The sequence below is a fragment of the Ailuropoda melanoleuca genome, chromosome 1, assembly GCF_002007445.2.
Source record: "Ailuropoda melanoleuca isolate Jingjing chromosome 1, ASM200744v2, whole genome shotgun sequence".
NCBI lineage: Eukaryota > Metazoa > Chordata > Mammalia > Carnivora > Ursidae > Ailuropoda > Ailuropoda melanoleuca.
This window is the reverse complement of record NC_048218.1, coordinates 143,206,000-143,218,591: the sequence shown is the minus strand read 5'-3', so window position 1 is coordinate 143,218,591 and position 12,592 is coordinate 143,206,000. Positions and strand designations below refer to the sequence as shown.

Here is a 12,592-nt window from a genome sequence, read left to right as displayed (position 1 = left end):
CTCGTTATTCAGCAACCTTAAGCCGGTTCTCTCAACATAAAGAGCCCACCATACCTAATTCTGTTAAATCCTTTCCTCAAAACAAATTCCTCCATGAAGCCATCATCAACATTTGCTACTATTCTCACCACTTCAAAACTCCTTCAGCGAATGTTTTAGCACAGCTTGACTATAAACCAGAAGTGTATAACTGCACTGGGTGAATAATAACACATGTGCCACCTGTTCTGGGTGGGAGGGTTCTATGACTAAGCTCTAGTATACCAATAACTCATTTATTTCCTTAATTTAATTATATATACCTCACTACTATCACATATAGATGGATAATTTTATAAAGAATTACCAGATGTTTCTTGTAGTCATTTTAACAAGCATTAACTCAAAGTCAAGAAAGATAAGCCCTTTGTTATCTGATAATTTAAATATACATACAGCTACTTCAAAAGTTAGCTTTAAGGAAAAAAGTGAAAGAAACTCCCCCCAAAAAAACCGATGGTAAACACTTTAAGCACAAATTTTTGTTCATAAACATTTATAAGTACAACTTTCAGCGTAGTATTACATAAATGTACAGAGGATTTTCTCAAGATCCAGGAGCACAAATATGTCTTTGACTTTCAAAAACATATAAAAGTTTAATGGTAACAAAGCGCACTATGCACATAAACACACACCAGATTTAACCAAAGTAGATTGAAGGACAAAAGCCTAATTTTTTAAAAATGTTTGTTTTAATCATTAAAAGTTATTTTTCTGCTGTAATACAGAAATCACTAACTTGTAATAAATTCCTTGACCATTTAAATCATCTTCTTCATGACAGCAACACTAATAGTATCAAAAAATGATGGGGCGCCTGGGTGGCACAGCGGTTAAGCGTCTGCCTTCAGCTCAGGGCGTGATCCCGGCGTGATGGGATCGAGCCCCACATCAGGCTCCTCTGCTATGAGCCTGCTTCTTCCTCTCCCACTCCCCCTGCTTGTGTTCCCTCTCTCTCTGGCTGTCTCTATCTCTGTCGAATAAATAAATAAAATCTTTAAAAAAAAAAATGAAATTGACTGCTTATATATTTAAAAAATATACTATCAACCTAAGAAAATATATGAATAAGAACAACACATTTCAAAATCACTGAAATTTAACAAATGATGGCTATACTTAAAACTGGATATTCAAAAATAAAATTATGCAACTATACCACACTTTAATAATCATTAAATTTCTGAAAGAGTCCTCATGATTTATGAAATGATTTTAAAAAGACATTTTTTAGCTATATTAACAACCATCCACTGTCATTATTAACTTAATCCTTCATCTATCATATATAATCACATTATCCTGGAATATTTATTATAACTCAAGAAAGATTTCTCCAGATCCCAATGAACATATTTAACCTGCACTTTTGACAAACTCACTAAAGAATGAAGGTTAGCTTAATTTTATACTAATTCCTGGACATAATTACAGTAGAGAATAGGTATCCACTTTCTAGAACTGTTATTTTCTGAGTTGATGTTATAAATAATTCAAGAATGTCTCCAGTGAGAGACACAGAACATTCTTGAGCTAGAATTAAAGAGACCAAGGTCAACAATGACCTCTGCATTGTCAAATCAAGTGGTCAATTCAGTAATATCACCATATGCAGACTCTCAGAAGCATCTGACATAGGTTTACAGTCAATTCTTGAAATACTCCCTTCCATAGGCTGTTCCACCATCTCCTAGTTTTTCCCCCATCAGCTCGCTGCTCTCTCTCTGGCCCTTCTCCTGGTCTCTACTCCTTACCAAATCCCTGAATGTCACAAGGCCCAAGGGCCCCTTTATCTACACTCCTTTCCCCAGTCTTCTTATCAAGTATCATGGCTTTAAGTACAATTAGATTCTGATTACTCTATCACTTCAGCTCTCATCTCCATAAGTTCTCTTATCCACTGCCTCCTCAACCAGCCCCCTTGAATGTTAACAGTTATCAAACAGAATTCAAGCCTCTCACTACATATCAGTCTTCCTTGTAAACACAAATGACACCACTCACTGTTCTCCCAGTTGTTCATCATTCTCTTTTACTCACACCCTACATTAATCCATCAATAGGACCAATTCTAAAACAGAGCCCAACTCAGTTCACTTCTCCCCTGTGGTTATATTACCTACAGACCTCTGTTTCTTTAAGAATGAAAAGAAATTGGTTACAAACCTGACAGAAACAGCATTTATACACACAGAAAGACTGATTGAAAGTGTATACAGGAAACCAGCTAAGATGATTGCTTAGAAGAACCTTAGATGCAATCACAGAAGAGAATTAAGAGCCTGAGAAAAAAGGGTAAAAGAAGCTATAACAGAGTAAAGAGTCCATTTAGAAGCAACTGCACTCCATCAATCTGTACCATCTCATCAACCTTTACCATTTGTGTGACTGAATCTTCCATTATGAGAAAAAGAACAATATGGGAGAAAAAATAGCTTTGGCAAACATATTTCTTTCTATGTCAGTAGGATCTTCAAATAATAGATGCTATGAAAAAGAATATGAATTTAAAAACTAAAAGAGAGGCAACAGGAATAGCATTAAATTACTACATACTGTACAGAGATCCTTATATTGCAGCTTTTGGAATTTTGTATCTGTGTTTCCTGAACATAGTTCCACATAACCAAGAACAACTTGAAACACAGTATTATGAATGGCTTGAGTGAAATGCATGTGAAGTTGATCCATCGCTGTCTGTGGAAAGAAAAAAAACATACAACATAATTTCATGTTATTAAAATAAATAAATTTCAAAGGATTTGAAAACAGGAAAAATCTTTACCAACTATAGATACAGTAAAAGATCACTATTATTCATAAAATTTTAATTGTACTGTTATTTGCAAATAACCCTTCAAATAACCAAAACATCATATCCCTAAAAATAAATCTGAATCGTGAACACTGCTCTGTTGCTTTGTATTTATGATTGGTATCCATCCTGCTCTTTTTTAGACATGTCATGTATAATCACATCTTTGGATCCCTTACATTGTTCAGGATGTTTCTCAATGGTCACCTTCTCAGAGAACCCTTTCCTGACTACCCTGTATAAATCAGTACCTTCCATGACTCTATCTACTTACCCAGATATATATTTCTTTATGGCACTTGTTACAACCCAACACCCCGTCCATTTATTTCTTTAATGTTAGCTTCCCTTACTAGAAGATAGATGAGGGCCCATATCGAGGTGCCTGGAGCAATGCACACAGTAGGGGCTACTAAATATTTAATGAGTAAAAGAATTAGTCTAATGAGAATAATTAGAAGTTATAATCATATTTTCAAAGGTTTTTAAACATGTCCAAAATTACCAAGTGTCTATCATCATGTAATTTCTCCTTGGCAGCTTAAGACGTGCAAATTAATTAAGTACAGTAGACAACCAAATTTCTTTATTCAGACTTTAAAATGTAAACAGAGTTTCAATGGTTTGGTAAATTCTTAGATCTCCTTCTAACAGAAGAGATTATTTAAGGGAAGAAAACATTTACATCTACCATATTTAGCTGTTTTATAGATGAATGTATAATCCTGTACATACGGAAGGTACAATTAACTTTCAAACAATTACCCTTGTTGCAAATTTTTCAAGGAAGCCCTTGAGCAGTAAGAGAATGGAAAGCCACGCAACGTGGGAGTAGTGAGGTCATTCAGAGAGCAAGAGAATCCTTTGAAAAATCTGACAAATGAAATGGAGCTGCTTTACAGATAAACATATACACTACACAAAAGTTTACATACCACTTCCAGGGAAACATGCTGGCCCATCTCAGAATCACGAAGCTCCAAATTAAGAAGTTTTCATTCAGGACCAAGAACTGAGGTAAAAGACTACACATCCCCTCCAACGGAATTATCTTTTATAACACTTTTTTTTAAGAAAAACTACATAAAATTGTGAAAATATTAAACCTGACAAACACTTGATGGCTCAAAACAAACTTCTGTCATGTTTTAATCACACTCCATACACTCAGACTATATGAACCTATGTTAATATGGCATAAAAATTTACTTTGTTAAATGAAACATTTTAAGGACAGGACATTAGTAATATTCAGGCTTGAGCATTCATAAGGATTAACAGATTCCTGTTTAAGAAAAAGCAAACATTCTTTCAAAACCAACCTGTGTTTTTCCAAGAAGTCGATAAGCTTGCTGAACCTTGGTGTAATGGTTAATATCAAAATTCTTGCAGATTTTGGAAAGAGCTACATCCAACTGTTCCTATGGAAATAAAACAAGCGGCAAGAAGCAATTAAGGAATTAAGTTTTCAAGGCAATGATAAGAAAGTACTAAGACTAATTTTTCATTTTTAATTAATATCTAAAGACATTTACTATCACACTAGATTTAGTACTCAAAAACAAATTTAAATAAAAATATAAATAGATTGTAATTCTCATGTATTACCAACTATAATCAAGTTTACTAAGATGTCATTAAAATAGGAGTAATCTAAAGACCCATGCCTAGTGTTTCAAGGGACACAAAATAAGTATAAGAGTTACTAAAAGAATTTTATTTTTTATTTTTAGGTTACATTTCCTCAAGCACCTGCTAAAATCTTACAATTACATGAACTGAATTTGTAGGACTATTAAAAAATAATAACAGTCCTACAATCACTGAAAAGTAATTCTCAACAAAACTACATTGACCTTAAAAAGACATACCTCAAGATATGTACTTTATATCTAAATGCACCCCCTTTGTTTAAGGATTTCTATTTCAATGATTTCATTTCAAAATAAAATGATTCTCTACATAAGTACAGAATAATATTGCATATTGAGAGTGAAGAAATACTGAGCTTTCAAAAGTAAGTCCTCAATATTCAAGTGATTATTTACTTAAAGGATTTTCAAAGTATCATCTTCATGTTTATCAAATAAACTGCCACCCTTCCAATTGGTAAATAATTGCATTTATGATGAAAACCTACTTTCACAAAAGAGTGTTTGAAAGTCCAGCCTCAATTTTTGTAAGTACTCTCATCAGAAAAATGATAAAATAAAATACCAGAAAATAACAATTCTTATTACATTTATTAAAATGAATATCCTGCTTTGCAAAGATTGCCAAGGAAAGAGATGAACTCTGAATAAATGTAGGAGGAAAAGTAATACTGCATGCTCATAATGACATATCTTTTCCTTTCCATTTCTACATTTTTGATGAACTGTATGAAATATTAGAAGGTTTAGGAATTTAGGAGGGCTCATCAGCCAATAATTATTCTTATTTAAATCAACTCACTGAACTAAAAAAGTTAATAATCAAAAAATAATTAATACATGGTAAATATTTTGGCTATAATTTACATGAAAACATTATCTATGACTAACAGTTTTGGGATTTTTCTAGATATGGTTGTTTTCAGATACAAAATACCATTTTCAGATCCCATAACTCCAAAAGTATTATTGAGTTTACAAGTAGATGAACATTAACTCGACCATGCACAGATATCCCAAATAAAAAAAAAAAAACAATAAAGTGCTGTGATCTAGAACACTGGTAATAACACAAAAATCAAAACATAAGATGCACATGTACTATTCAAAAACCTCTGAGAAGAGAAAACCACTTAACTTACGATGTAATCCTTACCTCAATTTGTTCTAAAGTATCTTGAAGCTTTGAATTCAATTCACTATCAAATAAAACAGAGTTACATGTGACTCTCTAAAAGAGACAAAGTGCTCAATAAATACACTCTAGCTGAATAAATAATTCATAAATTCACAGATAAATAGTATAAGTGGTAAGATATGCTGATTCTACAGACAGTACAATAAAGCAAGAAAAATAAAAAGAAAAGAATTAAAAAAGAATAAAAGAGTCATAACTGGCAGCAAAAGAATTGTATAGGTAGAAACTCCTAAAGAATCGATAGACAAAAACTAAGAATTCAAGAATTCCAAATTGATAGCAAGTTTTAAAGATTACAAAGGATAATACAGATAAAAAGTAAAATTTCAAAAGTAAAATCAATTTCCTATATACCAAGAACAAAGAATCAGACAATGAAAATTTTTAAAATACCCTTTCAAAAAACCAAACACCTAGGAGTAAATCTAATAAAAAATAGACAATACAAAACTGAGCTAAAATAAAGAAGACTGAAATACTGTGGAAACAAACTATAACTTTCAATATTATTAGGATATCAGTTCTCACCAAAATGATCTTCTAGAATAACTGAAATTTTAATAAAACTTCAGCAGGTTTTTCTTTCTGTGTATGTATGGAAACTGTTGAGCTGCTTCTAAAACTTATGTGGAAATTCAAATGATTAATAATAGGCAGGAATATCTTGAAGAACAACGTTGGAGGACATATACTAAAATTAAGGTAAAGGTAATAAAGTCACGGCAATAAGACAGTGTAGTACAAACAGAAGAATACATAAACGGATCAACAGAAAAAGAATAAAACTAAAGGGCAAAAGGCTTGAACAGATACTTGACAAAGGAGATGCCTAATTGGCCAACTAACATAAAATAGGCACTCCAAGTAGGGATTCAGGAAATGCAAATTGAAACTACAATAAGAACATAACAACCAGAATGGTTAAAAATATTTTTTAAAAGTTAAAAAGAAATGACAACAAATGTTGGCAAGGATGCAGAACAAATGGAACACTGAATTCAATGTTGGAGGAAATTGATAAACCTCTTTGAAAAACTGTAACATCTACTGAAACTCAACATACATTTACTCTATACTCCAGGAGTCCTAGATACATATCTTACAGAAATGCATAAACAACCTTTGCAGCATTACTTGTAACAGGAAAAATTTAAGGTAACACAATTGTCTATGAATAATTAAATGGATAAAGTGTGATATATTTATATGATGAAATACTACAGCAATGAAAATATATCACCTGAATTTCAAAAACAAATTGACAAAAGAAGTCCACTATATAGGAATCACTACATGATAACATTTATATAAAGTTCAAACCTGGCAAAACCAACCTTAGTGACAGAAGTTAGAACAGTGGTTAGGTTACCTTGGGAGAATAAGGACTGAGATTGGGTATGAAGGAAGCTTCTGGGGTAACAGAAATGTTCTATTTGCATTTCTGGGATGTAACTACACAACTATGTTCACTTTGTAAAAATTTATTTACTATACACTTAGGATATGTAGTTGAATCTGATTTTCTTCAATTTTCCCTGGGTCAGTTAAAAAAAATTAAAAACCAGAAGTGACATTATTTGAATTATAGTATTCCATTACTAAAAAAGATCTGTGATATCTAACAAAATAAATACAAGCATAGAGAAAATATTTTAACAAAAAAAATTAAGGCAAACTAAAATAAAATAGAACAAGTGAAAGGTATAATTATACAAGATATTTTTTACAACTGTTATCTGTCATGAACTTGACTCTCAAGGTCCTAGCAGCTAAAACAAATGGGGAGGGTCCAAGAACACAATTTAGTGTCCATAATATGAAAAACATACCAGCATTCAAAGGAAAAACAAAACAAAAAAACCGATGGGAGAAAATTTTACCAGAGTCCTGAAAAAGGGAACAATGACCTTTTATCTCCTAAGGTACAACAGCCTTGACAATAGCCTTATAAAATATATAATAATGGAGTTACGGATTCCTTGCATTTGCTTATAGAAACTTTATGCAAGCTGAGGAAATAACACCAGAGTGATGAGATATATATAGATACAGATATAGATACATGGATATAAAGCAATGTATCAGAAAAGTAAAGCCAATAATACAAGTACCCATTTTTTGATGGTCTCAGGGATAAATGTCCAAACATATGGAGGAATTAGACAATTTGCTACAAATACTTGTCATAAGCACACTTTTCATTAAAGTTGAGAACTGGAGATTACTCTAGTAAAAACTGAGAGTGAGCAAAACTATGTACTTTGACAATCAACAATACAGAGTTGATATCTTATTGGAAAAATTAAGGACTCTAAACAGGACTTACGCCTGAAAAACAGCCACAGCCACAGACATGGGTTAAGGGAATACTTGTAGGAAGGACTGTCCTTAAAAAAAAAAAAGAAATTCTGGGAAAATTTCTGTTCAAAGAACAATGAATGAATGAATGAATGAATGAATGAAAATGAGACTTAAAGGCCCCAAAATAATACACCAAAAATGATGGTCATGATAAGTACCCTAGCACTTAGAAAGAATTAATAAGTTCCTCAGGTCCACCCCCTTACCCTCAAATCAGTATCTTCTCCTGCAATTGTTTTTTCTCCCACATTCTCTCTCTTTTGATTCATATCACCACCACCCATTCAATCTAAGCTGGAAATCTCTAGGTCATCTCTGATTCTTCCCTCTCTTCTTGTGTTAACTGAAGTGAATGCTGACAATTCTACCATTTCAGTTATTTCTCATACCCACCTATGCTTCTCCTTTCTCAATTGTGTGTCCTAACTCAAGCATTACCACCTTTTGCTTGAATTATCTTAATGGTCTCCTAATGGATCTCTGCACACAACACCCACACCCATCCTTCAATCCACCATCCACTTATTTAACACCATCAACCTACCATATACCAAACATTGTACAACATCCTCCAAAAAGCTCTCAGGGTTAGTTTTGAGCAGGGGTCTCAGGATTCTGTTTGACCCAGCAGACACAGTTTTTTCTCTAGCTTGTATGTGAAAGGCTCCAGGGAAATCCAGATCAGTCCTGTAGGTCTGACCATTTCCTGCTATCTCATATCTGGCAGCTTCGTGTAAGTTACCTGCCTGATCTCTATAAACATCTGAGTTTGCAGCTCCTAATTAAAGCAGAAATAAATTCATATTAATCCACTGCTTTAAAATCTTTGGTGGCTCCCCCAATAAACCAAAGATAAGCCCCAAATTAGTATGGCATGTAAAATTCTTAACAATGACATGAAAAATGAACTTCCCCTTCACTTTTCAGTGCCTACGTTTTAGTCATGTGGACTACGGGCAACTCCCCTAAGAACCCCAGACCTTCACACCTTCTGTTCTTCTATATAATGTTCATGAGTACTAGAACATACTTTCTTCTTTTCTCACTCACAAATGTCCATCCGTCTTTCCAGGCCCATCCTAATGTCATCTTTTCTGGGAAGTCTTCCCCTGTAGACTGTTCTGCTCAGTTTCACAATGCTCTGTTTCCAGCATCCCACATGATAGAAGCGGGTATCTGTGACTGTACCCCTAAGCAGAGACTTATTCTCCAGGACTCCCCAGGACTAACTAAACTCGCTGCCTCACTGCTCAAATTTGTGATTCGAACAAAAAGGGTGAAATCTCCCCATCACATTCCTTTAGCCCCTATTTTCTAACTCAATAAATAAAACTCAGAGATAGAAAAAGAGAAAGGAGCATGTTTTAGAAGAAAAAGAACTGCATTGAACTCTGGGTCTACAGGTGCCTGAGCAAGAGGAAAAGAGAGATAAGCAGAACTAAAGCAGTTCCACTCCTCTATCATATAGGGCTGAGAAGTTCACCTCAGGCTGAAGATACAGATACAGAAAGGCAAGAATATCTGGAATAATAACTAGGTTAGAACTGGTAAGCATATTCTTACAGGTAGTATCTTGAGTTTGATGGAAAAAGTAATACATTTAAGCTCATTCGCAGTTGAGAGTAGTGATTTCTTCATCTCCTCAACTGGAAAAAACGGGCTTTAGTGTTTATAAAATTATCACAAATCTGGATGGTTTTACTGCTTCTATTATTTATGGCTAAAATGACTCTACATCTATGTGTTAAGAGTTAATGTAAACATAGTAATGTAAATAGTATGTACAATATCTTAAATATAATATCTATAAATCAAACATTTTGGCTTTCGAATGCTTTCAAGGGGCACCTGGGTGGCTCAGTTGGTTAAGCATCCGACTCTTGATCCTGGCTAGGTTTTAAGACCAAGCAGTGTGTCGGACTCCATGCTGGGTGTGGAGCCTGCTTAAGATTCTCTCTCCCCCTCTCCCACTGCCCCTCCCCCACCTCTCTCTCCCTCCTAAAAAAAAGTGCTTTCAAAATCTACAACTGCATTTTGACAATAATTTAGTACTAATTGAAAATACATATATAACAATTATGTGATTAAGGAGTGTATATGTTAACTGTACAGCCTTCAAAGAAATCTTTAGCCATCATTTAGAAACACGAATTCAAGTCATTTCAGTCAATTAATCCAAGTATGCTAAAAGGATCTACTCATAAACATTTGGATAAATAAAAGCTACATTACGGTAAAAAAAAAAAAATTACCAGTTCTAAGAAGGAAGGCTAAAAGCTATTAAAGGCTATCTGCAAGCTGAATAAAATCAAGCAAACAATTCTGGAGGGCATTTTTAACATCACTACAGAAAATATTAAATATATCCATAAATAACTAATATCGTTCTTTGAAATAGCTGATCTAGGACATAGACGCTCATAAAATGAGTCCTGGAAAGGCTGCATATAAATCAGAATTTTGTAACAATTTGACCATACAGAAAAACAACATGGTACAGAGTATAATTAGCATCTTAATGCTCTTTCCCTGGTCTGTTGTTAATGAGTCATGTGATTTGAGTCTCTTAATATTCCCTGGCATCAGTTTCCCACACAAAAGTGTGCTAGATCCAAAAGGCTGCCTCCCACTCTAAAGTTTCAAGATCCTATTACAGGCTAAGTATCAGTTACCCAATTACTGCATCTTTGTATATGATTCAGAAGAGTGCTAAAACTTATAAAATTAGCTTAAGTAAAATTTATACTTCCAAGTTTATACTGTATGTCCATTGACCCTGGATATTCCAGGTATTTAGATCAGAGTTCTATTCCAGTGGTTTCAATCTAGTCACAGCTGGCACAGAGTTTATTAACATTCTTCAGAGCAAACCTGACTTTCAAATACTTTGAAGCTAAACCAACAATGGTGAGATAACATGAAGTGTCCACATGGTCCTTCAAACCATGTACAGACTGTGAAAGAACTCCTAAGATCACTGTGAATCTACTCTATTCAGAATAGAACCACTCTGTCTTCACTCTGTTCAGAAATCAGAGTCCACTACTAAGAATACTACAGATGTTCAAAACATCTCCAAACATTATGAATTCTAAATCTAGAGCAAATATCAAGCCCGGGAGCCAAATTTAGCCAACAGCCTATGTTTCTAAATAAAGTTTTATTGGAACAAAGCCATGTGAACTTATTTACATATTATCTACGGCTGCTTTCAGGCCACAAGGGCAGAACTGAACAGTTGCAAGTGAGACCTTATGGCCCACAAGCTTAAAATATTTATTACCTGGCTCTTTAATGACAAAGTTTGCCCACCCTGTGCTTAAGTTCAGCAGACCTTTCAGTTGGTCAACTGATCAAAGTTAAAATGAAAATATTTACGTGTGTGTGTGCATGTCTGTTTACATGTATATTGAGTGTTTTAAGTACAATTGTATAACCGTACTTCATTTACTCATTTCTGATTTAGACCCAAAATCTTCTCATTTGAGTGGAGCTTTAACTTCTTGGTTTTATACGAGTCAAATCATACATAAATTGTCTATAATTTCAAGTTTCAGTTTCTCTCTGATAAGGTAGGAACTTAAAGACAAATGCAAAATAATTCAAATGCCAAATCACATTTAGTTCCCTTATGTCCCCCAATTTTTATGAGTTGTCTCACCTACTTTCATAAACCTGTTTCATTATTTACTTAAACAACATAAATACAGTAACAAACACAACTGGTAGAAACAGGTTTAGGGAAAAAAATACAATTAACTCAGCTACTGGAGCAGATGAATACAAATCGGCCTCCTCGCCATGAGCTTCCGCTGTATATAATAGTTATTACATTATCAGACAGTATAGTGTAGTAGTGGTTAAGAGCAACAAGCTCTGCATTCCAGGAGACCGAAGTTTAAATCCTGACTCTGCCACTTATTTTACAAAGCATCAATTTCCTCATCTATAAAATAGAGATGATAATAATGCCTCTGTGTAATGTTCTGTCAATACCAAATAAGAAAAGGCAAGGGAAATGATTAGCACAGTGTTTGACACAAAGTCCAAAAAATGTTAAATATTATCACAACCATTGTCGCTATGACCACCATCATGATTCAATTTATAAAAGCTAAAAAATAAAGCTTTAGTGAAAAAATCCTTATTAAAATCTAATTTAGAATCACTGTACAGTCGATGCTGTCAAAGCTAACAGTGCCTAGCTTCTATTCACATTCTTATGCATGTCAATATTTCCATTCCTATAGGGGTATAAGAAGCAAGCCATTCACAGCATGAACATTTCTGATGGTCTTTTGTTTATGTACTCTGTGTTCTTAACTGGCATATTATCCCACAGTCCTGCCTGTTAACTGCCTATTATAAGCTCCTAGAGAACAAATACATTTCAAAATCTCTTCGTATAACAAGTAACACAGCATTTCATGCAGACAAGGATTAAATAATACTTCATTCTTGTCTTATCATCTAGGAGTAAAGAATCTGATACAGATGACTTTCCTACACAACTACTGTAGGAAA

At 33.8% G+C, this 12,592-nt stretch overlaps 1 protein-coding gene across 2 annotated transcripts in view; it reads right to left on the bottom strand.

Moving 5' to 3' along the window:
* The window catches only part of VPS50 (VPS50 subunit of EARP/GARPII complex), a 131,077-nt gene that overhangs the window by 87,305 nt on the left and 31,180 nt on the right, over positions 1-12,592 (bottom strand). For both annotated transcript variants that reach the window (XM_034667735.1, XM_002918239.4), the window contains exons 10-12: positions 5,666-5,708; positions 4,180-4,278; positions 2,599-2,739 (exon numbers count right to left, since the gene is read on the bottom strand). In XM_034667735.1, the coding sequence (XP_034523626.1) occupies positions 2,599-2,739; positions 4,180-4,278; positions 5,666-5,708 (283 nt within the window). The remainder of the gene's footprint in view (positions 1-2,598; positions 2,740-4,179; positions 4,279-5,665; positions 5,709-12,592) is intronic.